The sequence below is a fragment of the Wolffia australiana genome, chromosome 7 (assembly GCF_029677425.1).
Source record: "Wolffia australiana isolate 7733 chromosome 7, ASM2967742v1".
Lineage (NCBI taxonomy): Eukaryota > Viridiplantae > Streptophyta > Magnoliopsida > Alismatales > Araceae > Wolffia > Wolffia australiana.
This window is the reverse complement of record NC_135841.1, coordinates 12,770,343-12,796,169: the sequence shown is the minus strand read 5'-3', so window position 1 is coordinate 12,796,169 and position 25,827 is coordinate 12,770,343. Positions and strand designations below refer to the sequence as shown.

At 47.9% G+C, this 25,827-nt stretch overlaps 1 protein-coding gene across 3 annotated transcripts; it reads left to right on the top strand.

Moving 5' to 3' along the window:
• The first annotated feature begins 21,530 nt into the window (after positions 1–21,530).
• LOC144706081 (putative protease Do-like 14) lies at positions 21,531–25,321 on the top strand. 3 transcript variants are annotated; one of them, XM_078578970.1, is made up of 11 exons: positions 21,531–21,780; positions 21,863–21,955; positions 22,048–22,116; positions 23,263–23,451; positions 23,523–23,650; positions 23,804–24,015; positions 24,114–24,195; positions 24,430–24,572; positions 24,689–24,821; positions 24,916–25,008; positions 25,097–25,321. In XM_078578970.1, the coding sequence occupies exons 3-11, from the start codon at positions 22,080–22,082 to the stop codon at positions 25,211–25,213; spliced, it is 1,134 nt and encodes a 377-aa protein (XP_078435096.1). In that variant the 5' UTR covers positions 21,531–21,780; positions 21,863–21,955; positions 22,048–22,079; the 3' UTR covers positions 25,214–25,321. The 3 variants fall into 3 exon arrangements, with proteins under 3 accessions (XP_078435096.1, XP_078435094.1, XP_078435095.1); XM_078578968.1 differs by having other exon boundaries at positions 21,863–21,959; XM_078578969.1 differs by having other exon boundaries at positions 21,532–21,780; positions 21,863–21,959; positions 24,701–24,821.
• The last annotated feature ends 506 nt before the right edge of the window (positions 25,322–25,827 follow it).

Sequence of the window (25,827 nt, the reverse complement as noted above, 5' to 3'; positions counted from 1 at the left end):
CCGAGGTGGGTCGAGGCGCGCACGCCGTCGAATGGGGTAACTCCCACTGGAATGCTCACACGCGTCGGGCGTCCCACTGCATCGACAGGTAAGACGCCGTCTTTGTTTCGCCGTTATCTCAATCTGTCCCACTCACCTATCTAACCCGAGCGGTGGAGGCAACGAAAGAATACTGAAGGAAATAAATGACGAAAGAGGCGAGGGAAAGCAGAGTACCTTCGTCGCGCTGGCGACGGGATCTTCGTACCAACTGGTTCCGGAGGAGGGAGTTGTCGGGTGCGCCGGAGGTTGACTGGTGCGGAGGGCGGTAGCGCGCAGTCGGCGCGGAGCGATGCAGGGAGGCGCGGTCGACGGCGAGCAGTGCGGTGGGACGCCGCGAGCAGCACGGCGGCGTCGTTGCCGCGTCGGACGACGGTGGTCGCTAGCGACCCGGAGCGACGCTTGGTGAGGGCGTGAGCGGCGGCACAGCGGTGGGCAGCGGCAGCGGCGTGGCGGCGCGCGGCAGCGGCAGCGCGGGCGGCAGCGGCGGCGCAGCGGCACGGCGTGGCGGGCGGCGCAGCGTGGGCGGCGCGGCGGCGGCGCGATACGCGCTGGGCGGCGCGGCGGCGCGCGGGCGCGCGGCGGCGGCGTGGCGGCGCGCGCTTGGCGCAGCAGCGGCGCGCGGCCTTGGCGGCGCGGGTGGCGCGAGCGCTGGCGGCGCGTGGCGGTGCGCGCCTTGGCGCGGTGGCGCTTGTGGCGGGCGCGGTGGCGCAGCGCGGCAGCGCGCCTTGGCGCGGCGCATGGCGGCGGCGCGCGGCGGCGAAGCGCGGCGTGGCGCGCGGGCGGCGGCGCGCGCGCTGCGGCGCTGGCCTTGCGGCGCGCGACGGGCGCAGCGAGCGGCGGCACGCTGGGCCGGCACGCGACGGGCGCGGCGGCGCGCCAGCGCTGTGGCGCCAGGATGGCGCGCGATGGCGCGCGGCGTGGCGCGCTGGCGGCGGCGGCAAGTTGCGCGGCTCCTTCCTCTTTCCTCTCCCTTTCTCCTCTTCCTCCCTTATTCTTCTTCCTTCTCCTCTTCTTCTTCTTTCTTCTATTCTTCTCCACGACCTGACCCTTCTTCTCAAAATGCCATTTCTTCAAAATTTTGGTCAAAGTGAGGGGAAGCGCCCACCTCTTCCCCTTATATATGGGTGAAGATAGGCCCTTCCTTAAGTCCAAAAACAACAAAACAAAACAAGGAAAGGAAAGGAAATAATGAAAACGGGCTTGTCAGGCCCAACATAAAAAGGGGGGGGGGGGAAAGAGTTCCTCATATGGATCCTTCCCCACTACACGACAACACGATAAAAGCGAAAAGCTATAGAATAAAGTAACCGAAGGTGTCGGTGTGCTCCGGTGGTCGGCGTCCGCGTCATGCCGAGTAATGGAATGCGGGATCCCGTGTTGCTGCGGCGGCTCGTCGTGGTGGCTTGACTCGTCTCGGTGGCGAGCTGGGTAGTGCCGGCTCCTCGGGTGCTGGGTCGGGGAAGTCCTGCTGCTCCTCTGCTGCTGGCTCGATGACGTCCGGTGGTGACACGCCATCAACCCTCTCGGGGTGGGAAGGACTCGACTCCGGCGAGTCAGGGTGGAGGATCGGCGACGGTGGAAGGAGGTCGGGACAGAGGCGTCGGAGCTCCTGTTCTGTAACCCACGTGTCGTCCGCGCAGGTGTGGCCCGCCCAACGTACTAGGAATCTCCTCGATGCTTCCCCACCTGCATGGTCAATTACCTCCTGCAGTACACAATCGATTGCCTCGTGCCTATCGGGTGAAACAATTGGGGGAGTGGTGTCGGCAAACTCACTCACGCTGAAGGGGTCTAGAGAGGCTGGGAGTGGGGAGGAAGAAGGGGCCCGGTACTGAGCTAGGTCCGCCACATTGAATGTAGAGCCTATTCCCCACGTAGGAGGAATTTCGACGACATACGCGTTGTCGCCCACTCTACGGAGGATCCGGAACGGGCCGGCGCTGCGAGCATGCAGCTTCGTTGCCGTCCCGAGAGATTATCTCTCCGGCCTGAGTCTGACCATCACTTGGTCTCCCACGTCAAATGCTCTGGGTCGGCGATGCAAGTCGGCGGCTTGCTTGTACGATGCATTTTGCTGCGTGATCCTATCATGAATGCGATGATGTAATGCAGAGACATGCTGGGCAAATGCAAGTGCGTCCTCGGAAACCCTAACATGAGGATCTATGGGAGCTAGGTCTAGGGTCGACGGGGTGCCTGGCCGTGGCGATCTCAAAGGGGGCTCAACCCGGTGGTTCTGTTCACCGAGGAATTGTATGCGAACTCAGCGCGTGGTATGACAAGATCCCAAGACGCGAGGTGTTCGCCTACGAGGGAACGTAGTAGGTTGCCCAAGCTACGATTGACCACCTCCGTCTGACCGTCGGTCTGTGGATGGTAGGCAGTCGAGAACTTGAGCTTCGTGCCCAAGAGGCTCCACAGGGTCCTCCAGAAGTAACTCGTGAAGCGCACGTCACGATCGGACACGATTGAGGATGGCAGGCCATGGAGGCGCACGATCTCTCGGAAGAAGATCTGGGCGACCTTCACGGCGTCGACGCGTCTTCGCAGGGCACGGCGGGCCATCTTCGAAAACCTATCCACGACTACCATGATGGAGTCGTAGTGCCTCGCGGTGCGGGGCAGTCCCAAGACGAAGTCCATGCTCACGTCGTCCCAGGGACGCCTCGGCGTCGGCAATGGGGTATAAAGTCCGGCGCTCTTCTTGACCTGCTTGGCCAAGGCACATACACAGCACTGGGCAACTATGTTGCCAACATCGCGCTTTAGGGAAGGCGTAGAATTGGCCTTCCATGGCGGCGATCGTCTTGTCGCGCCAAAATGACCGCTAAGGCTCCGCGTGACATTCCCAAGTGAGGAAGTCACGAGTGATGTGCGGGTACGCACAATCTGTTCTTAAAGAACAGGTATCCGCCGTAAGGACATAGTCCTTGTAATCCTGGGATGGTCCTCGCCGGACCTCCGCGTTGATGGGGCCGAAATCAGGGCAGTTATCGTACCCATCTCGGATGGTCTCGAACCCCAAGACTGTCACCTTCATGACGTTGAGCACGTGAGTTCTCCGGCTGAGGGCGTCGGCTACGACGTTGTCCTTGCCCTTCTTGTGCTTGATGACGAAGGTGTAGTCCTGTAGGTACTCGACCCACCTGGCGTGCCGATCGCTCAGTTTCTGCTGCGAGTGCAGGTACTTGAGCGCCTCGTGATCCGAGAAGAGCACGAACTCCGATGATAGGAGGTAGTGTCTCCAATGCCGTAAGGCTTGGATGACCGCGTAGAACTCCTTGTCGTACGTGGAGTATCGAAGCTTTGCATCATTCAGCTTCTCGCTGAAGAACTCGACGGGGTGGCCCTCCTAGCTGAGGACACCTCCGATGCCGATACCTGAGGCATCGCATGTAACCTCGAACACTTTCCCGAAGTCGGGAAGCCGTAGTACCGGCGCTGTGTCATCATGAGCTTTATCTGCTGGAAAGCTCTCTCGCTGCCGGTGTCCAGGTGAACGACTCTCCTTGAGGCGATCGGTGATAGATGAACGGAACTGAAATTCCGTATGAATCGCCTATAGAAAGTCGCCAGCCCTATGAAACTCCTAACGTCGTGCATGTTTGCCGGGTCGCCACGACGCGTGATGGCTCGGACCTTCTCCGGTCGGCGGCTACGCCTGGGCGGACACGATGAACCCTAAGAAGGCAACCTCGGACGCAAGGAAGCTACACTTCTTGGGGTGGGCGTAGAGCTGCTCCTGCCGTAGGATGGTGCAGACCTGCCGAAGGTGGTCTGCATGCTCGTCTCTGGATCTGCTGTAGACGAGGATGTCGTCGAAGTAGACGACCACGAACTTCCCTATGAAGGCACACAGTACCTCGTTCATGAGACGTTGGAAGGTACTGGGCGCGTTGGAGAGACCGAAAGGCATAACCCTCCACTCATATAAACCGTCCTTTATCTTAAAGGCGGTCTTCCATTCGCCGGACGGATCCGCATTTGATGGTACCCACTCCTCAAGTCTATCTTGGAGAAGATAGTGGATCCCGCCATCATGTCGAATAGATCCTGCACACGAATGGGAAAACGGTACTTGACCGTTATCTTGTTGATGGCACGGCTATCGCAACACATGCGCCACGTGCCATCCTTCTTCGGCGCTAGGAGAGCGGGTACTGCGCAGGGGCTCATGCTCTCCTGAATGAGGCCCTTCCCCAAAAGCTCCCTCACTTGCCGTAGCAACTCCTCGTACTTCGGCGGCTCCATGCGGTAATGCGGTAGGTTCGGAAGCGACGCGCCGGGCACCAAGTCGATGGCATGCTGTATGTTCCTCATCGGGGGTAATCCGCTTGGTAGCTCTTCCGGGAAGACATCTCCGAACTCCGATAGGAGAGCCTCAACCTCTGGGGTGCGAGGGGTCACTGCACTGTCAGCAGGACGCCAAGGGTGACGGCCAGACACATAGGTGTATCGTCACCCTCGCGCCAAGGTCACGAGTGAATAAGGGTCCTCGGACTATCACTAACCCTACTGGTCGGGTCGCGCCGCTTGCTGGCGGCCGTGGTGCACGGGTGCCACGTAACTCGCCCCTGGTGCATAAAGGAGCAGGTGTTCACGCGCCCTGCTAAGGTGACGTCGTGATCATATAACCATGGCCGACCGAGGATGATGCTACCCACCTTCATGGGTAGTACATCACAGAGTACGTCCTCGGCGTATGTGTTCACCTTCAGGGGGACGCGGCACTGACGCTTCACAGATAGTGATGAAGCGTCGATCCACGAAACGTCGTACGGCGTGGGGTGCTCTATCGAAGTCAACCCTAAGCCGCTGACCATAGTATCTGAGATCGCGTTGATGCAACTACCGCTATCCACGATCACCTTACACGCCTTGCCGTTGATCTTGATGTACGTGTAGAAGATCGATGTACGGATGGCCGCATCATCGAACGGTGTCGGCTGTTGAGCGGCCCGTGGAAGTCTAGCGGAGTTGTCAACCCGCGGTGATATCCTATCTCTACTACTGCCGGGTGTGTCGACAGCGATGTTGGCTAACGGCCGGACGGACGCACAGCCTGTCACGGGTGGGGCTCCTCGCGCCTCGATGATCTGGATGAAGCCTATCTGCCCATCGGGCTCCTCGTACTCAAGGGCGCATTCCTCGTTCCCGTGATAGTGGTCCTCCTGGGGTACGTCAGCTCCATCGCAATAATCCTGTTCGGTTTCCCCGACATCAATCAAAAGTGTAGATGGGCATTGGTGTGCCCGGTGCCCTCGTCCTTGGCATTTGTAGCACGTGATGTGTGCTTGACTTGGTGCAGCGCTACGGGCCGGGGCATCGCCGGTCGAGGCCCGGGCTTGCGGGGTAGACCCCACTGAGGTGGTTGGGGTCGTTCCTTGGCCCCCGGTGACCGGTGCGACCCGAGTGGTCGCGGGTAGGGTGGAACGGGCGGGTGCAAGCCGAGCCGTAGGAACTTGCAGCGTGGTGTGCGCGTTGGGCGCCGGGGTGTCTTCGACAGGCGGATCCATGTGTTCCACTAGGTGGTATGCCTCGTCGACCTCTGCCGGTTGGCAGTCAAGGACCTTGCTGCGCAAGGTGGGCCGAAGGCCGTGGGCGAAGAGGCCGATGATGACGCGGGGGTCCTCCACAAAACGGCAACGCATCCGGCATTCCTCGAAAGCCTCGATGTACTCCGACACCGGGAGTCGACCTTGCTTAAGGTCGAGCCACGAGAGGAAGAGTGTCATCTGGTACTGACGAGGAACGTACTTGTTCCTTAGCTTCCGCGCCATTTCTGCCCACGACATGATGGGCTGTCCTCGTCGTTCGGCCGAGAATTGCTCATTCTCCCAGAAAATCTTGGCTTGTCCGCTGCCGCTGCTTTCGCACTCGACGCAAAGGTCGTCATCCATCCTGTACCACCTGAAATACGAGTTCATTTTTGATTCCCAATCAATGAACTCCTTGGGCTTCCTCGAGCCCTCGTAGACGGGTACGTCGGCGCGCACGCTCCTCTAGATGCGTGCACAATGCTCCTCGCGCCGACGCTCATCGTCATCATAGTGCCGCTCGGGCACGGGGTAGTCCCCTCGTCGCGGGTCCATGGGGCGACGGGGTGGGAATGGGTCGTGTCCGCGGTCGTCCCCGTGGTAGGGACGACCATCCCGCGGTGCTCGGTCCCAAGGCACCGGGTGATGTGGTGGTGGGCATGCACCGTCAGCCCCATAATATGGCGGGGGTGGCGGCCGTGGGTAGTCCTCGCGTCGTGCCGGTGGCTCGTCGAACCGCGGACCACGGGGAGGAACGGGGTCGAACCGACGAGCTGGATAGTCACGGCTCGGGTCGCGCCAGATTGACGATAGGGAGATCAGGTCGAGCATAAGGGACCCCGTCGTAGCCACGGGTGTAGTCGTCCCGCGGGCGATGCATGTCCCAAGCGCGAACATCCTGTGGGTCGCGTATGGGCTCCCTAGCTAGGCGCACGGTGGCGATGCACGCCAGAAACGGGCGATCAGGGACCTCGTAATCATCAGCAAGGTCCGGGTCGGGTGACCACGGTATTCGGGTCTACCAGCCCCGTAAGGGGCGAGGGGGCCTCGTGCAACCGGTCCCGCCTCAACTCCGTGCTCGGACACTCGGTGTCGGCGAGCATCCGCTCCAAGCGCCCGCCCTAGCTGCCGGCGCGCGACGTTGAGCTCCTTGGTCTTCGGATGTTCTTCTCTTGGCGGGTACTGGCGAGTGGCGCTTCATCGCCTCGCCCTCTACCCCGTAGGGTCGCTCTAGGGAATACTCGACGACAGGAGATTTCCGTGGTCGCCGCGTGGTATCCCGGTCCTCGTAGTCACCGATCGGGAGTCGTCGAGGACGCGCGGTGTGCCGCGTGGGGAGTGCTGGGATCGGCGTGAACCACCGGGCGATGCCGGTGATTTCGATGCGCCTGGAGCACCCGTGACGTTGGGTGGGACCGGCGTGTCCTCGATATGGGGTAAGGTAGGTTCCGCAACCGGCGAGGCCGGTTGAGGTCCCGAGAGGCAATCGTTGCCTCTCTCTCGCCTCGCGACGGTTCGACTCGCCGCGGGAGGTAGAACCTCCGCGTTGCGCCATCCGTGCAGATCGCGTCTCTACGGCCATTCCCTGGGTACCGATATGGATGCACGTAAAATCGATGGATGCGATGCACTAGATGCGATGCGATGCGAAGTCGGAGACGTGCTGTGGGCGACCACAGCCTGGCTCTGATACCAATTTGATGCCGGACGTCGTCTCAACGGCGTCCGACCGTCACCGAGGGAAGGAACTTCGGTGTCGACGCTAACTAATCGGGTTACGCCCACGACGCCAACCGGCGGATATGCGGAGAACAGAAATACATGTATGACGATAACGAGGCGGCGGGTCACGATGGTACGTGCAATGCGCCGACAAGCTATGAGAGAGCCAACCCGAGCGGGACGGGTCGCCAAGCTGGGTCGAACCAGCCCTCCAAGTCGCCCGAGGTGGGTCGAGGCGCGCACGCCGTCCGAATGGGGTAACTCCCATGGAATGCTCACACGCCGCGTCGGGCGTCCGACTGCATCGACAGGTAAGACGCCGTCTTTGTTTCGTCGTTATCTCAATCTGTCCCACTCACCTATCTAACCCGAGCGGTGGAGGCAATACGAAGAATACTGAAGAAATAAATGACGTAAAGGCGAGGGAAAGCAGAGTACCTTCGCGCTGGCGGCGGGATCTTCGTACTGGTTCCGGAGGAGGGAGTTGTCGGTGCGCGGAGGTTGACTGGCGGTGCGGTAGCGTAGCGAGTCGGCGCGGAGCGATGCAGGGAGGCGCGGTCGACGGCGAGCAGTGCGGTGGGACGACGTCGCGACCACGGCGGCGTCGTTGCCGCGGTCGGACGACGGTGGTCACGGCTAGCGCGACCCGGAGCGACGGCTTGGTGAGGGCGTGAGCGGAGCGGCGGCACAGCGGTGTGGCGGCAGCGGCGCAGCGGCGGCGGCGAGGCGGCAGCGCGGCAGCGCGGCGCGCGCGGCGGCAGCGCGGCGGTGCGGCGGCGCGGCGGGCGCGGCGCGGCAGCGCGGCGGGCGGCGCGCGGCGGTACGCGGCGCGCGCGGCGGTAGCGGCAGCGGCGTGGCGCGGCAGCGCGGGCGCGGCGGCGCGCGAGTGGCGCGCAGCGCGCAGTGGCGCGCGCCTTGGCGGCGCGGCGTGGCGTGGCAGCGCGGCGCGCGGGCGCGGCGGCGCAGCGCTGGCGTGGCCAGCGGCGGCGGCGGCGGCGGGCGGCGCTGGCGGCTGTGGCGGCGGCGGTTGCGGCGGCTCCCCTTCCTCTTTCCTCTCCCTTTCTCCTCTTCCTCCCTTCTTCTTCTTCCTTCTCCTCTTCTTCTTCTTTCTTCTATTCTTCTCCACGACCTGACCCTTCTTCTCAAAATGCCATTTCTTCAAAATTTAGGTCAAAGTGAGGGGAAGCGCCCACCTCTTCCCCTTATATATGGGTGAAGATAGGCCCTTCCTTAAGTCCAAAAACAACAAAACAAAACAAGGAAAGGAAAGGAAATAATGAAAACGGGCTTGTCAGGCCAAACATAAAAAGGGGGGGGGGGAAAGAGTTCCTCATATGGATCCTTCCCCGCTACACGACAACACGATAAAAGCGAAAAGCTATAGAATAAAGTAACCGAAGGTGTCGGTGTGCTCTGGTGGTCGGCGTCCGCGTCATGCCGAGTAACGGAATGCGGGATCCCGTGTTGCTGCGGCGGCTCGTCGTGGTGGCTGGACTCGTCTCGGTGGCGAGCTGGGTAGTGCCGGCTCCTCGGGTGCTAGGTCGGGGAAGTCCTGCTGCTCCTCTGCTGCTGGCTCGATGACGTCCGGTGGTGATGCGCCATCGCTACCCCTAGGAGTGTCCATGATATACGTAGCTTTCATGGTTTAGTTATTTTCTATCAACGCTTTATTCCAAATTTCAGTACCATCATGGCACCAATGACCGAGTGCCTAAAGGGTAATCACTTTGAGTGGACTTCTTTTGCTCAACATTCCTTCGAGGATATAAATATTAAGATGACGCAGGCACCCATACTCCATTTACCCGACTTTAATAAGGTATTTGAGGTTGTATGAGATGCATCCGGTCAAGGGATTGGAGGAGTATTGAGTCAAGATAACCATCCCATTGCCTTTTTTAGCGAAAAATTAAATGATGCCAAACTCAAATACTCCATGTACGATAAAGAGTTCTACGCCATTGTTCCATCACTTCGTCATTAGCGACATTAATTGCTTTCGAAAGAATCCGTTCTTTTCTCTGACCATGAAGCCTTGAAATACTTACACTCACAGCAGAAACTAAATCCTAGGCATGGTCAATGGGTCGAATTTCTCCAGTCATACACCTTTGTCTCAAAACACAAGAGAGGTGTCGAAAATCGAGTAGCCGATGCGTTAAGTAGGCACATCCACCTGTTAAGTGTCATGGAAATTGAAGTAATTGGTTTTGATCAATAAAGGGATCAATACATTGACTGCCCAGACTTTGCATCCATCACCCAATTCTTAGAGAAAGGCCCTAATTTGAAGACCAAGGATTATCTCCTAGAAAATGGATTCCTTTTCTACAACCGTCAACTATGCATCCCATGAACATCGCTTAGAGATTTTCTTATTTGGGAAATACACGCCGGAGGCCTAAGCGGTCACTTTGGCCGCGACAAGACAATCACATCCATTGAGCATAAATTTTTTTGGCCTTCCCTAAAATGAGACGTAGAAAATATCATATCCCAATGTCGTGTATGTGCTCTTGCTAAGAAGGTAAAACAAAATACGATACTCTATACTCCCCTACCAATCCCACATAAACCTTGGGATGACGTGAGCATCGACTTTGTTCTAGGGCTTCCAAAAACTCTTAAGCGTCATGACTCCATCATGGTTGTCGTAGATCATTTTTCTAAAATGGCCTATTTCATTCCATGTTATAAAACTTTTGACGCTTCTCATGTTGCTCAAATATATTTTAATGAAGTTGTCTGCCTGCATGGTCTTCCAAAAAGTATAGTATCAGACAGAGATGTCAGATTCACTAGCTACTTTTGGAAGACCCTTTGGCACCTCTTAGGGACTGAACTCAAATTTTCTACGGCTTTTCATCCCCAAACTAACGGTCAGACTGAACTGGTTAATAGAAGCCTCGGCAATCTATTACGATCATTGGTTGGGGATAACCTCAAATCTTGGGATACCATCATTCCACGCGCCGAATTTGCCTACAATGCATCTGTCAATCATACCACTGGCATGAGTCCTTTTGAAATCATTCATGGTCAATCACCTCAAAAACCTACCGACCTAATACCCATGTTGCCACATGCTAGATTCTCAGGCAGTGTTCAATCAATTGCAAATCATATTACAAGTCTAAATGAGGACATTCATCATCGCATCACGAATAGTAACGCATCATACAAACACACCGCAGATTTACGCCATCGTTTTCGCGAGTTTAATGAAGGTGACATGGTGATGGTGAGAGTGAGGCCGGAGAGTTTTTCTCCCAAGTGGGCTACCAAGCTTCATGCTCGTAATGCCGGGCCGTTCCCGATCCGCAAGCGAGTTGGGGAAAATGCCTATGCCAAAGGGTATACCCTCTACGTGGGGGATGAGCACCACTTTCAATATTTCGGAATTGGTTGAATATAAAGCCCCACCTCTCTCATCTAATTACCAATCCTTACCTATGGACTTTCCGGTGAGCGAGTTTGACTTGTCCACTCCTCCTTCATTACCTTTCGATTGGCATGAGAACCTCGAGGCTATACTAGATGAGGTAATCACTTTCACCACGGGTGGGGCAGTGTGGAAGTTTCTTGTTCGTTGGCAGGGCTAACCATCTATGGACGACACGTGGATTGCGGAAGAGGATTTAGCTCGCCTTCGTCCAGACCTGCTGGTACCACTAGAGCTTCTTGTCAGCAACTCGACAAAGTCGAGTTCTTCTAACCCCAAGAGAATTGGTGGCAACGACGTCAACACACCATCTTCAGATACGCCTCCATTGTCATTCGAGACAACCTGCATCATGACTCGTCATCAACGCCAACTATAGGACCGCCCGGTTGGCGACCACGTTGATAAGTCTAAAAATGAGGTATAAATACGTCGTTGATTGGGCTCTTCGAATATGCAATTTTATAATACCCTTAGTCACTAAATACAGTGTATAGAGCAAGCAAGGGGTCGAACCACAGCGAGACAACAAGCAATAATTTTTATCTATTTTTAAATAAATTAATTCAAGAATGAACTAATTTTGCAATTAATAAACCTTAATAATATTTAATTATGTTCTTAATTAATCAAAATTAAATAAAAACTTAATTTTCATTTTAAATATCTTTGGTCAAAACACTCAAGATAGGATATTTTAATTATCAGATCAGATTAATTCTGATTACTAATTTTCCAATTATTATAAAATTTTAAAAGATTTTTTATGAATTAAAACTGGGAATTAATAATCAAGAAGGGGGTTTAAAAATTGGACTTCAAGACGGACAAATTTTTGGATGAAATTTTATATTTAGTCTTTTAATATATTGAATTAAATCTCTAAACAATCAATTTTGAAATCTAGAGAGAGAAAATAAACTAATTAACCTAAAGAGAAAAAGTGAAGAATTGGGGAAAAGTGAAATCAGACCCTAATTTAAAAATCTAAAATTGCAGAATTGTTCCAAATCTATTTAAAACTAAAGATTAAAAATCTGATCTCGAATCAGAATCAAATTGTAATGCTAATTTCATTCAAAACAACTTCTAGGGCATGTACATTTTGCCCATGCCAAGGCGTTTTAGAATCTCTCAAGAAGAAGTTCAAAATATAAATCAGAAACTTAAAACTTTGAATGTAGAATCAAGATCTGTCGACTTCCAAAGCAACTCCTATGTCCTTCCTGGCCAAATCCTTGGGGAGAGCTTCCAAAAGTTAATTTTGCCTTTTTCCAGACCTGTATTTAAAGATCCAACCGTATGGATTGTAGAGGGGTAAAAGACAACATGCCTGATAAGCCAGAAATAGGGGTGAATTTTACTAAAATTTATCCCTTGTCGTTGTCAATTTCAGCTGATACAACAAAATTTATAAAACCTTAACTTAAGATGTATAGAGATAAGTAAAGGTATCGTCCAAGGGAAGCTAGTAAGGAATTCAATTTGATGATTTTCTTGATAATTCAATCCTAATTAGAGTTAATTTGATCTTCAATGAAGATCAAATCAACCTAATTAGACAACGAGGTTAGAGAGGGAGGTAGAAGAGATGAGAGGAGTAGAAGAAATAAGGGGCTTCAGTTGAATTAATTGATCCAATTGAAAGGATCAAAGAATTCAATTAGACAGATTAAGAATAAAATTTTGATTTTTTTTTGTTGGTTTTGTAAGTTTGATAATGCAGGAATAACTACTCTATTGGATAATAAAATGGGAAACCTAATCTCCTAGAAAGTTAACCCTATTTTATAAGTTTTTTTATAGTTTTCTTGATATGCACTTGGAATAGCTAGGTGAATCTTTCAATTTCTCCTATTAATCCTAGTCAGGACTTGTACATGCCGCTCAAGCCAAGCAATTCAGAAGTTTAGACACGGATCAAGAAGAACGATTAAGAAATTCAACTAACAACATTCAAAATATACCAAAAGTTCAAATACAAAGAAGGAAAAAATACCAAACAAGTTGATCCAAGCTAAAGCTCCTCTCTCGAAGTCCAGCTTTTATACTTAGGTTACGTGGTGAAAATTACCATTTTACCTCTATTTAGTAATTAATTTTTATCAATAAATGTAGGCTTGATCTGAATAATCCAAGCATACAGATAAAAAGAGGGAATCAAGACAAGAAAATCCATAAAAATCATCTCAATTGGACTTCAGGACCAAAACTTATTGATAAATGAATTTTAAACCAATTTACGCCATTGAATTTAAATTCATTTATTTGTTCTTTTTTTCTAACACGCCATGATGTGTCGTCCTCTCATTGGCGGGCCATTTTGAATTATTGTTTTGCACAAAAGGCCTTTAGAAAGTGTGGAATTGCTTCTGAACGCCCCCCAAAAGTAGGCATCGGGGATCGGATCGGATCGGATCGGATCGTTCGAATCTTGATTAACAGATTCGAGCGAACACAAGCCGATTTGAACGATTTGTTCGAATCTTTCGATCGAACAAACCCTTTGTTCGTGTTTGATCAAAATTTTCGAACGAACAAATTGGGTCGTTCGTGTTTGATTGCCATTTGTTCGACCTTGTTCGAACAAGTTCTAACAATTTTGAACAAATGGCCATCGGCGCCACCGACACTCCTGGCCGGGCGCAGCGCAGCGGCGGCCTATGGCCGGCGCTGGCGACGCTGGCCGGGCGCTTAGCGCCGGCTTGCGAGCGGCGCTGGTGGCGGCCGGCGCTAGCGCGCCGCTGGTCGGCGCTGGCCAACGCTGGCAGCCGCTGGCCGGCGCTGGTCGGCGCTGGTGGCCGTTGGCCGGCACAGGCTACCGCTGGCATGCGTTGACGGCCGCTGGCCTGCGCTGGCGGCCGCTTGCTGGCGCTGGCGGCTTCTGGCCGACGCTGGCAGCTTCTGGCCGACGCTGGCAGCTTCTAGTGGCCGCTGGCCCATGTTGGCGGCCGCTGGCCCATGCTGGCGGCCACTGGATGGTCGGTGGCTGGCGCTGAGTGGCCGCTGGCCAGCGCTGGCGGCCGTTGGCGGCACCCGATTTCAACATTCGATTCGATCCGATTCGAACAACGTGTTCAAATCGGATCTTATTCTAACATTCAATACGAACAGCCACCTTGTTCGAACAATCTGATCCAAACAGATGCTCAGATCGGGTTTGGATCGGATTTGAACGGGGCAGATCAATGTTCGGATTCGATCATTCGAATGCCCGATCCGATCAAACATTCGAATGATCTGTCCGAATCCCCGAAGCCTACCCAAAAGTAATTGTGAATGTGCCCCTTGTGCATTCTCTCTCCTCTAATTTTTTCCTGAAATCACAAAAATGCCAAGCATATTTTCAATTAAATCCCTGCAACTTTTACATGAAGTGTCTATGCCACTACCGAGGGCTGTTTTTTACGGATATAATTGTAACTCGTAATTACAAAAGCCCCTAAAAGAGTAAAATTTATTTTAAAGCTCGTTTTCTCCTTATAAATATAGCCTTTTCCTCTTGAAAAATTCATTTCTCACTTAAATAAATCTCAGAAAAATCCAATAAACTTCTAAAAAATCTAGAAAATTTCAAAAGATTCTAGAAAATTTAGCAATTCATCCCCATACTAGTTAACCTTGAAATTAAATATTAAACCTGTCATTTTCATTTAAAAATAATTATTTCAAGCTCAAGTAAATCCCTAAAAATTCATAAAATTAACAGAAAATTAGGAAAAAGTCAGAAATCACTTGAAAACATTAATTTCATGTAAATATATGATAAAAAACCACTTTTTATCTTTTTTAATGTATAAAATTGTGCAAAATTGCTTGAAATAAAGACCGAATTTAGGGTGTTATCGATGCCCTAAAAATTTCAGCTCAATCGGACGTCTAGATCTCAAGGTATCACCATTTTACTAGCATTTAATCTCAACGGTTGGATCTTTTATTTCTCTTCAAAATATCTCATAAAAATGGCATTTTCTGATTGGTTGGCACTTTTTTTCTCATTTTCCCCCTTCTCGGATCGCGTTCTGACACGTCGTTGTGCGCGTCCGCAGTGCGCAATCATTGGAGAATTGATTCTTCATTTAAATGGCTAGCAAAGCGCCACCTCACCCCCATCAGCGACCTTTTAAATAAAAACTTAATGCAGAAGAGGTGGGCTTACCACTTCTTAAATTCACGTGGAATCTATTACCACGTGCATTTAATGCACGCGGCTACTCGATTCCTCATATGAGGAATGTATGTAAATGTGCAGTGGATTCCCCCGTGCAATTAATGCACGCAGCTGTCGATTCCCAGTCATTGATTATGCGAAATAAAAGACAAATTTACCTTTTTACTTTTCTCGTCGACCGCGCCATTTACTTCATCCTAGCCAATGATTGCTCATTATGGTATCGCGCATTGCGATGCCATAATGAGCTAATAATGCTCTTTTTTCCTCCCTTATTATTATTAAAAAAATGCATCCACTTGTTGGCCCAAATTTCGGGCAAATGGCGTGGATGCCAAATTCATTTTTGACTAAATAATGGTCAGAAAATTATAAAAAAATATGGAACAATTCCATAAAAATTAGGAAAGTCCTTACCAACCTTTTGCCAAGTATTTAAGCCCAGTAAGAAATATTTATTCAATGAAATGAGGTTAAATACCATGTAAAAATAATAAAAAATTAGAAACAATAACAAAATCAAAGTGTAAATCCTTTATCTTCATTTTTATATGATAACATGCAAATATGGCAATTAAAACATATAAATATAATGTAATATTCATCAATTAAACATGATAATTTGCAAGTTATCCCAAATCAACACACCGGCATCGGATGCGCCTCCATTTACACACGAGATGTCCCGCGTCATGACAAGTCATTAATGCCAACTGCAGAACCACCCTTTTGACGTGACAAGTTGACACGTCGCCTACGTCAACGTGACGGTTATCTTTAATCTTATTCTCTTTCCTCCAAGGCCTATACACAGGCCAATGTTACCAGAAGCACTTGGTGAATTTGATTTCAAGTATTGAAGTTTTCTTCTTGAGAGATTTGCCCTAACATTCCCACCTTCCGAGCTGCTGCTGCCGCCGGTACCGCTACCAACCATCCACTCAGGTCGTCCGCCGTGTACGCCGCCGCCCACGCAGGCCATCTGCCCTCGCAGATCGCCCGCCCATGCCGGCCGCTACCGTGCATGCCCCCTCCCGCACACAGGTTGCTTGCCCTCGCAGGCCGTCTGTCGTGCAGGCCACCCCTTGCGCAGGCCGCCTACCACGCAGGCCACCCGCCCGCGCAGGCCACCCACTGCGCAGGCTGCCCGCCTGCACCGAGCACCCATCGCGCAAGCCACCGCCCACGCAGACCGCCTACCGCACAGGCCCTCTCCCTGCCAAGTGCTCGTCGCGTAGGCCACCCGCGATGCAGGCCACCGATCACACATGCCACCTGCCCCGCCAGCCTCACACTCTCATAGGCCGCCTGCCGCACTCTTCGCCCGCCGGCCTCACTCACGCCGCCCTTACGAACACCCGCACCCAGATTCATGACCGTCCGCTCCCACATTCACGCCGCTCCCCCGCGCCCTCGCACTCGCCTAGCTGCTCGTCTTCGTGCTCATCAATTACGCTTCGAGAATTTCCCACAACCTCGTCACGCACTATCTAGTGATGAGGTACTTCTACACTCTATGGTGTCTGGTGTTCGTCATCCAGTATTCTTCGAATGTTCGTCTCCTGCGTTGAATTTGTTTTGGATTTTGAATCTTCTAGCGATTAGACTGAGTAGTTCTTTGAATCTTATAAGCGATTGTCCATTTGAATTTATTGATTTTGGTGCTTGGCATCACCGCGGTGGTTGAAGGCAGTATTCCCACCCTCAACAATGAAAAGGGGCTGCACCATCATTATTTTGTGCCAGATTTAAACCCTCGAATTCAAACGCGTGCTTTGTGTTCTGTTTTATCCTATTCCTACACTATGTTGTCCTAGTATCCAGTTAAACCTCATCATCCTCCATCCGTTCCCCACTCATCCTGCATCACGTCCACATTAGTCATCTCCATTACATGACATGACTGCCCTAACCCTCCCTGTGGAGTAACACGAGCCATTCGATCCCGGCATCCCTCATGTTACATCAATATCACAACCTCCTATTTATTATGTATCTCCTCTCATCCCTTGTGAATCATCATTTAAAGATTCTTTAAACCTAATATACATTCCCTATGGAGATAACCCTTTCTCATCACTAACTAATCAAGTTATTTTATGAGTAAAGTTTAATAAATTATTATTGATTAACCCTAATATCACCGACAAATTAACACCCTAAATTTGAGTCATTGAAGTGTTATGCATAATTAATAATTATATTTATATACATAATTAATTAGGTTATAAAATAAAGGTAAATGGGTTTTTTGGAGTTAACACAACTGATAAATGGACGTAGTAGGTCACACAAAATGGTAGTTTGGATGTTTGAGGATATACATAAAATTATCATTGTTATGAATATGAGAAGGCCCTGAATGACATTCAACCAAGGCATAATTCATCAATTGCCCAACCTTAGTCTCCCTTCTTCCCTTGGCTCCCCTCCACTCTTTATGTGATAAGATAGGCATAACAATGACTGGGGATCAATAATAGGGATCCTTGAGTTGGAGGATATTCAATGTGTTTGGGATTGTGTAGATATTCTCAGATGCTTCACACATGAGCAGATCGCCAGGTCTTGCTTCAGGAGGTGATAAATCATGTATCCAATATATGCCGAGATGATTAGGTCATTGGGGTTCAAAAATCCTTTAACGGACAAATTATGTCAATAGTTATAATTAACTTTATAACATTTTGGTTATAGATAGGCCTGGTATAGGAAGAATGTCTCTCTTTGATCGATCTGTGATTTCTAACTTTTCTATTCTGGTTTTAGGAACCTTTCTTTGTGTTGACCCTCTTGATAGTGTTGACCATTTCAAGATTATGGCAACATTAGTTGTATGATCATAGTTTTCCCAAATAAAGCATAATAAGTAGGGAGACGTTGTTGGGTTTGACCATGACTGACTATCAAAGACGAGATTGCCCTGGAATAAAAAAATATCAATCTAATAGGATCTTTGAAACTAAACCAAAATACGATACGGTCATATCACTTTATGTTTAGTCAAACCCACTACCACTTTTTTACTCACACAATTTATGATTGATTTCCTATTTTTCCACGCTGTCTTGAGCACATTGGGTCTGCTCATCTTCTTGATCTACATTATAAAAGACCCACAAGGATCTTATAACCATGCCAGTCATACCAGGAGGAAAACTCGAGGAAAAGAGATAAAAATGAGGTATTGATGAAGGCAAATTAAGTATGTTACTTGAATTGTTGTTGTAATTTTAATTTGCCTAAATCATAATAATTTTTTAAAATAGATGACTCACTCAAATGTATGGTTGGAGTGAGGTCATCTCCACAGGGACTGGCTGTTAGATGTGAATTCAATAATGACTTATAGTCTTGGGAGTAGTGATAGTAGTAAAAAAGATGCGGCATATAGTAGAAGATAAGTAATTAGTAGGTGGGGTAATATTCGATGGATTTGAGAGCTAAGATAATATTATAATAATTAATATTAAATGATGTGAGAAAGAGAGAGAAAGAGAGAGAGAGAGAGAGAGAGAGAGAGAGCAATATTAAAAAATATCATTTATATATTTTTATAGGTATTAAAGATAGTAAAGAAGTAAGATATTAGAAATGAATTAATGTTATTAAAGGTATGGGTGATGTTAATGTAGGTAGTGGAAGAAGTAGAGAAGATTTATGAGATAGATAAAATATTGAAATACTACTAATTGGAGATAGGGGGTTATTTATTTAGTTAATAGAAAGCTATATGTAAAATAATATAATGATGATAGATTGTAAGATTTTAGTTTGATGGTGAATAAGATTTATGTCAATAAGATGTAAGAAGTTACTTGATAATATTATTTAGTTAAATAAAATGTAGGAAGATGAATGAAGGATAGAGGAATTGTCACTTAATATAGGAAAATAAGTAATTAATACTTATAAATCCTAAGAGTTTAAGAGTAAGGAAGTTCAGTCAGAGAATAAGGATTGGCTAGTTTATAGTGTGATTAAGTAGCTAGATAGACAGTGTGAGATAGATTAAGAGAAGACAGAGGGACTAATAACAGTAATTAAGAATGAATAATTATAATAACATATTAGTAATATGTCAATTATGATAGTAGAATGAGACTTATGCAGGTGTAGTATTTATTATGTACGTATATATATATACAGATTTTTTTATGACAAAAATAGGGGGGTTTCTGTCGACACCCTACAGGTGTTCAACAAAAGGCCTCAAAGAGGCCAAAAGACAAGAATGGAATGAAATCAAAATCTCCTTCAGATCAAACTCAAACTATCAATTTTATTATGTTCCTAGATTAATTCTTATTCAGATTAAGCTAAAATACTCATAAAATCCGTCCTGAATCAAAGAATGGTGGTGTGTGTTGCCCCTTTCATTTCCTCCTTGCTAGTGCAGTTGGATCTCTTCTTAGACCTTCTCTAAAGCTTCACCAACCTCCTATGCAATGCTAGAGCTGTCAAAACCCTTTAAACTCTGAAAGGGACCTCTGCCGGCGTCTTTCTTTCCTGTGACAAGAGATGCCTTTGTTAAGCCTAGAAAGTGGTGGCACACATGACCATGTCCCATCATCTGATGTGATACCACCATCGTAGGAGGAGATGACCCCTGTCATGACACGTCATCATCGTCAACCTCAAACTCGGGATCTGAATTTCATTTATTATTCAGATTTGATTTATGGACTTCATTTGAAAATGTTAAATTATTTTCTCTGTCCTCCAATGCCTATAAATAGGCCATTGCTGTAATGGATCATTGGTGATTTTTGGAATTGACTTTTTTCTCATGAATTGCCCTAGCTTTCTCTCTACCGCCGCTGCTGAGAGGAGGCTGCCCATCTCGTGCGTTGTTTTGACTGTGTAGCGCCATCCTTTTTCATAAGCGTCGTCCACACCTCCACGCACCACCTGCGTCACTTTGCACTGTACAGCCTCTCACGCAGCCAACGCACAGCCACCCTCTTGCGCGGTCACTACGCGCTGCCGCCCTCTTGCACGACAACCGCACGCTGCCGCTCCCATGCAGCCACCGCGTGCTGTCGCCCTCCTACGCAGTCCACACCGGCCGGTGCTGTGTGGCACCTCTGCCCTCTGCGTGTGCTCACTGCCATCCGCTCGCCGCTTTTACCATTTAGGTTTCAAAGTGCACATCATCTGTTCCCGCCATCGAACACCTCAACTTTCCGCATCACCCTATCGCACACCGGCTGCACTAAAGGTCCACTCTTCCCTCTCTGGTAATCCACATTAATTTATATAGTGTTTTCCCATGTGTTTTTCGGTTGCAGTCAGACTTAGTAGAATAGATTAGTGGAATAGGTTTGCGTCTTCTCATAGGCGACTTTTCAGGATTTTAGATTTGGAGATTTGTTTTCATCGTGGTGGTTGTAAGACAATTCTCCCATCCTCGACCGAGGAAAGGGGCTGAACCATCATCATTTTTTCCGAATTTAAATTTGCAAAATCAATCGTGTTGATTTGTTGTATGTTGGTTCCTTGCTTAGGTGACCTTTAGACGTCCCTGCCCACATCAATCTTAGCCATCCTGTATCATATTTACAGGATCAAGAGAGAAGCTCTCTTGATTCTTCCCTCAGTGGTTCCCAGTCCGACAGCTTCTCCAAGCCGTTGGATCGCTAAATGCCCCCGTCGCCAGCCACCGCTGGCAGGCCGATGAGGATGACAGTCGGGGTGTCAAAAGACATCTTTGCCCCCAGACCGTTCAATCGCCATAATGATGGGTTAATAGCCATGATTAAATTGCAACTCTGGACCCATCTTTATTACTGTACCCCTTTTTGCCTCGTCCTCGTGCCCTATCTTCATTCGCCCTTGTGATTCATCTATTTAGGGATCCCTCCAATCCGAAATTCTAAAAAAGAAAGAAAGAAAATTAAATTCTACGAAGCAGATTTTACCGTCCAATCTTCTTTATAAATATTGGACAGTTAAGATCATGTTCACTTAATTAATGCAGGCCGACATGACACGGGCTTCAAGCTGGGTCAGCTCGAAGCCAAATAAAGTTTTCTTTCTAAATTTCACTCATATCGCAGCCCATTGAGCCGCGATCCATCTTTAAAATTCTTGGCCGGGGCCGTGCCACTCTTACACTTAAAAGGTCTTCATTAATTCCATATTGGAGGAATCGAAAATAAAAATTGTTATATAAACGCCATGTTTCTCTAACCTGTGAATTAACTTACCATCTCCTGTGTGTGTGCGGCGCTGCTCGCCAGCTGCCGGCTGATAACACACAAGTTAAGGGTATGATTCTGTGATATTTACTTGCTGTTATGCATTAAAATAATTAAATATGTGTTATCAAGCTTAAGAGGCTTAAATCTAATTTAAGATTGATATTCTAATTTTTGTGGATCTAAGTCAATTTTTAAGGATTTTTCTGACATCATATTCTGAAAGAAACCAATTATAAGAATATCAAAGGGGTTTAGTCTTTATTATCATTAAAAACATCTGCATCATCGCTAAACTAATGAAGTCTGATTTCCTCAATAATAATTAAGGTACTATATCAGTTAATCATAGATATGGGATGGCACTATGATCAAGCTAATGTTAGCCACCGCCAAACACTTTTAACTAATTCCTTGACATATTCTGCAAGTTCTTGAGAATATGAAAATTTTAAGCCCTTGATCGCCGAAGAAGCAGCGGTGGCGATATCCGGGACTGGTTACTCCAAGAAGTTGTGATCGGCAACACACCCAGCCCAGACATGGCATAAAGATTATCTTCTGGGAATTAGGAATCAGCTAGAAGACGACGCAGCCCCCACTCGAATTTCTCAGATTTCTAACTTCTCGTCTGACCTCCATTTCAAGATGCTTCGCCGGTTATTGGTAAGTTTCTCTCGGATTTGTTTATATGCGCCATCTTCTTGTCTTGATCTCAGTGATGATGAATGTCAAATTCTCTGTGTAGAGAGAGCGGGGGTTCTCAGTTGGCGTCTTGACCTTGGCCGCCGTCAGTGGAAGCGCCATTACGGGTTATGGCAATCAAGACGGCGATATTCATGCCAGTATCTTCCTATGCTCATTCTTGCGGCTTGCTTCAATTGTCCTTTGTTAATTATGAACTTTCCTGACAGAAATGACCCATACGCGCAGAATTTTTTTCATCGCTGCCGCTCAAGACTCTGATGCAGCAAATTCTATCGTCGGAATATTGGTTACCAGGTTTTTCATATTCTCGCCGTCGTGTATGATTCCCTAAATTTCTTCTCTTAGACCATTAAAACGAATTTAGACCATTTAAACGAATTAAACAGTCTTCCCTCAGAAGTCTATTTTTACCTGCTAGTTAAGAAGGCGGCCAATTAAAATTTCTGTATGGGCAAGACATATATTTCTATTCACATTAAGTTCATAAGTCTATTTTTGCCTGCGAGGCCAGAGGATGGTAAGTTACTAGTTTTGATCAGTAAGACATCTCTCTCTATTACTAATTAAATTAATAAATCTAGTTTTTTCCCGCAAGGCAAGACGATGGCTACTTAAAAATCGGTCTTGGTAATAAATGTATTCCTGTTACTGTTAAATTCATGTATATTTTTTTCCTGCTAGGCAAGAATATTAAAACTTAAAACTTCTGCCTCTCTAATGCATGCATTTCTATTACTGTTAAATTCATTAGTGAAGCAGTTCTTTTAATGGTGGGGTTGCCATTGTGACATGATCTACCTTGGAGAGATATTGGTTTCATTGCCGAAAGAGTAGAAAGATAACTGTGATCTCTTCTTGAATTCAAGAAAACTTCAAAAGTAGTAATGTTTCACAGAAAACGTATACATTGATCCCTAGCCCCTCGTAGGGGCAGTGGTGTCTTTTCCCTTCCGTATGTTTCCCTTTAAATAGGATGCCCTCCCTTTAAGAGGGCAGGCAGAAAAGTATCTTGTTATTGGATGCACTCGTCTCTTCTTCTCCCCTCTCTGTCCAAACCTCATCTCTTCCTCTGCAATCCCAGTCCCTTGTGATCGTATCACCTTCACTGCATCTTCGGTCGATCCATACCACCCCGGTTGGACCTCTCCCTTGACCATTCCCCTTCTCCTCTTCATCCCAGGAACTCTCTTTCATCATTGAAATTACATTGATGTCGATATATCCCCAGAGGATGGTAGTAGTCTACGCCCGACTGCTTTATCACACGTGCCCTGAGGAGCATGGTGTGAGTTCTCTCTTCTGCTTCTTACTCTTTACCATATATGTCCGGGGATGTCCTATATCACATTGTCCTGTTTTTTCAGTGATGAATCTTCTGTGTTCCAAAGAAAAGGAATTATCCCTTTTATTTTTTCTGAAATTTCTAAAAAACTTCTTCAGGATCAGTCCTTGCGCCTCGCTTCTTCGTTCCCAGCTCTCTCCCCACTGCATCAGGGACAACCTCCCCTGGAGACGATGGTAGCAGCCCTCAATGCTGCGCTGGCTGCTTAGGTAGAAATTCTATTTCAATGGCTGCCGCCAAGGTCTCCCCCGCTGTTGTAAACATATCCAACGTTTCAACTGTACAGAGTAAGCATCGTGTGGTATTTCCTGAATTTGATAAATGTGTTAGTATTTTATTGTAATTTTGGTAATTTCAGGTTACTTTGGATTAATGGTGGGCAAGAGTGTAGGATGTGGGACAATTATTGATCCTGATGGTACGATATTGACTTGTGCTCATGTTGTTGTGGATCCCCAAGGGCCAAGAACAGTCTCTAGGAGAAAGGTAGGTCCTATAATCAGTAAAACCTTCTCCTTTTGAAACACAAGAACATTTGTCATAATTTCCATCCTCCTCTTGATAAAACATGCTAAAAGTTGTTTTATTTTTAGAATTTGAAAGCCAATTATGTATGGTTTTCCTGACAAAAAGCGTTAGGTCGATGTTACGCTGCAAGATGGGCGTACATTTGAGGGAACTGTGCTCAACGCTGACTTTCAGTCCGACATTGCCCTAGTTAAAATCAAATCTAAGACTCCATTGCCGACGGCAACATTTGGATCGTCTTCAAAACTTCTACCTGGAGATTGGGTGATTGCGTTGGGCTGTCCTCTGTTTCTTCAGAATACAGTTACCGCAGGGATTGTGAGGTGATCTTAAGAATCCTTGAGAGCTATTTATGCTTTCATTTTTATGGATTTAAACTGGGGTATCTAAATAATTGGTTTTGTTTGGTCTCACTTGCCAGCTGTGTCGATCGGAAAAGCAGCGACTTGGGCCTTGGTGGTGCGAGAAGGGAATATCTGCAGACTGACTGTTCTATCAACGAGGCATGGCATATTTTCATACTTTTCTTTAGAGTTCTGATGAATTTTATTTTCCTCATATCTGAATATAATGGATAGAAATAAGTAAATCAATTGCACTGCCTTCTTTGGTCTCACCGGATCACATATTATCATGTAATTTGATGTGAACCTACATATTGAGCTGGCCACCAGCCCATTTTTCTAGTGTCACAAGCCTCCCATGGAACCTTCTCACTGGTTGATCACTTTATTCAGGGTAACTCCGGCGGCCCACTTGTAAACCTGGACGGCGAGGTTGTAGGCGTTAACATAATGAAGGTTGCAGATGCTGCTGGTTTGAGCTTCGCCGTACCAATTGACTCAGTTTTGAAGATAATAGAACACTTCAAAGAGAATGGGTATATCTAATAATTCTACGTTAAAGAAAATAGTCTTTATTTTTATATTTAATGTCTCCAGAAATGAAGCTCCAAATGTCTATGATATCCAAAAAGTGCTGAACATTGATGAGCAGCATCTTTGGCAGGAGAGTAATTCGGCCTTGGCTTGGTCTGAAAATGCTAGAGCTCAATGAAATGGTCATTGAACAGCTCAAAGAAAGAGATAGTTCTTTCCCAGATGTGACACGCGGCGTGCTCGTACCTGTAGTGAGTTCTCAGTAGCTTCATCTTCTGTGGTTGGTAAATCTTCACTTTATTATTATTTTCTCAGTTCTTAATTTTTTTTGAACCCCAAAATTAGGTTACCCCAGGATCTCCGGGGGAGAAGGCAGGGTTCTGGCCAGGCGACGTCGTCGTTGAATTTGATGGGAAACCGGTTGGAAGCATCAAAGAGGTAATTATTGACTAATCCTGTAAAAAAACAGATTTACTGCGCTTCTGATTGATTGGTTATTCCTGCATAATCTTGTGTTATGAACCAGATAACCGATCTAATGGAGAACAAGGTAGGGGTGCCCATCAAGGTTCTTGTCAAGAGATCAAGAAACCAGGCCAAGATCTTGACAGTTGTGCCCGAGGAGGCAAAGCCCGGTTACTAATCCTGCCATTTAGACACTATTCTCTCCGGACGGCCTTAATTTGCCTTATTTCTCACATTTTTTCTATCACTATCATCATTTCTTTTATAGGCTGCGACATTTTTTAAATTAGTTCCGGAGTCTCTCTCTCTCTCACAACAAATGTCATGATATGAAGACTGAAGAGAGGAGAGAGAGATGAGTGAGATAAAGGAAGAATGGATGGGTAGGTTCTCTTTTCTGTCGTCATATCATGGAAACCGTATTTTGAGAGAGATATAGAGAGAAAGGAAGAACGGGTGGGTAGATTTTCTCTCATACGGATTCCAAGATAGGAGGACTGATGAGAGAATAGAGATGAGTGAGATTCTCTCTTCTGTCTTCGTATTATGGAATCCGTAATTGGAGAGAGATATAAAGAGAATCAATCAGAGAGAGAGAAGAGGGAGATAAAGAAAGAATGGGTGCGTAGATTCTCTCTTTCTCTCTCACGCCCACTCCATATGGATTCAATGGTGTGAAGACTGAAGAGAGAGAGATGAGTGAGATGAAGGAAGAACGGGTGAGTAGATTTTCTCCGATGTCTCTTCATAGAGAGAAAAGAAGAAGAGTGTGTGGGTAGATTCTCTCTCGTT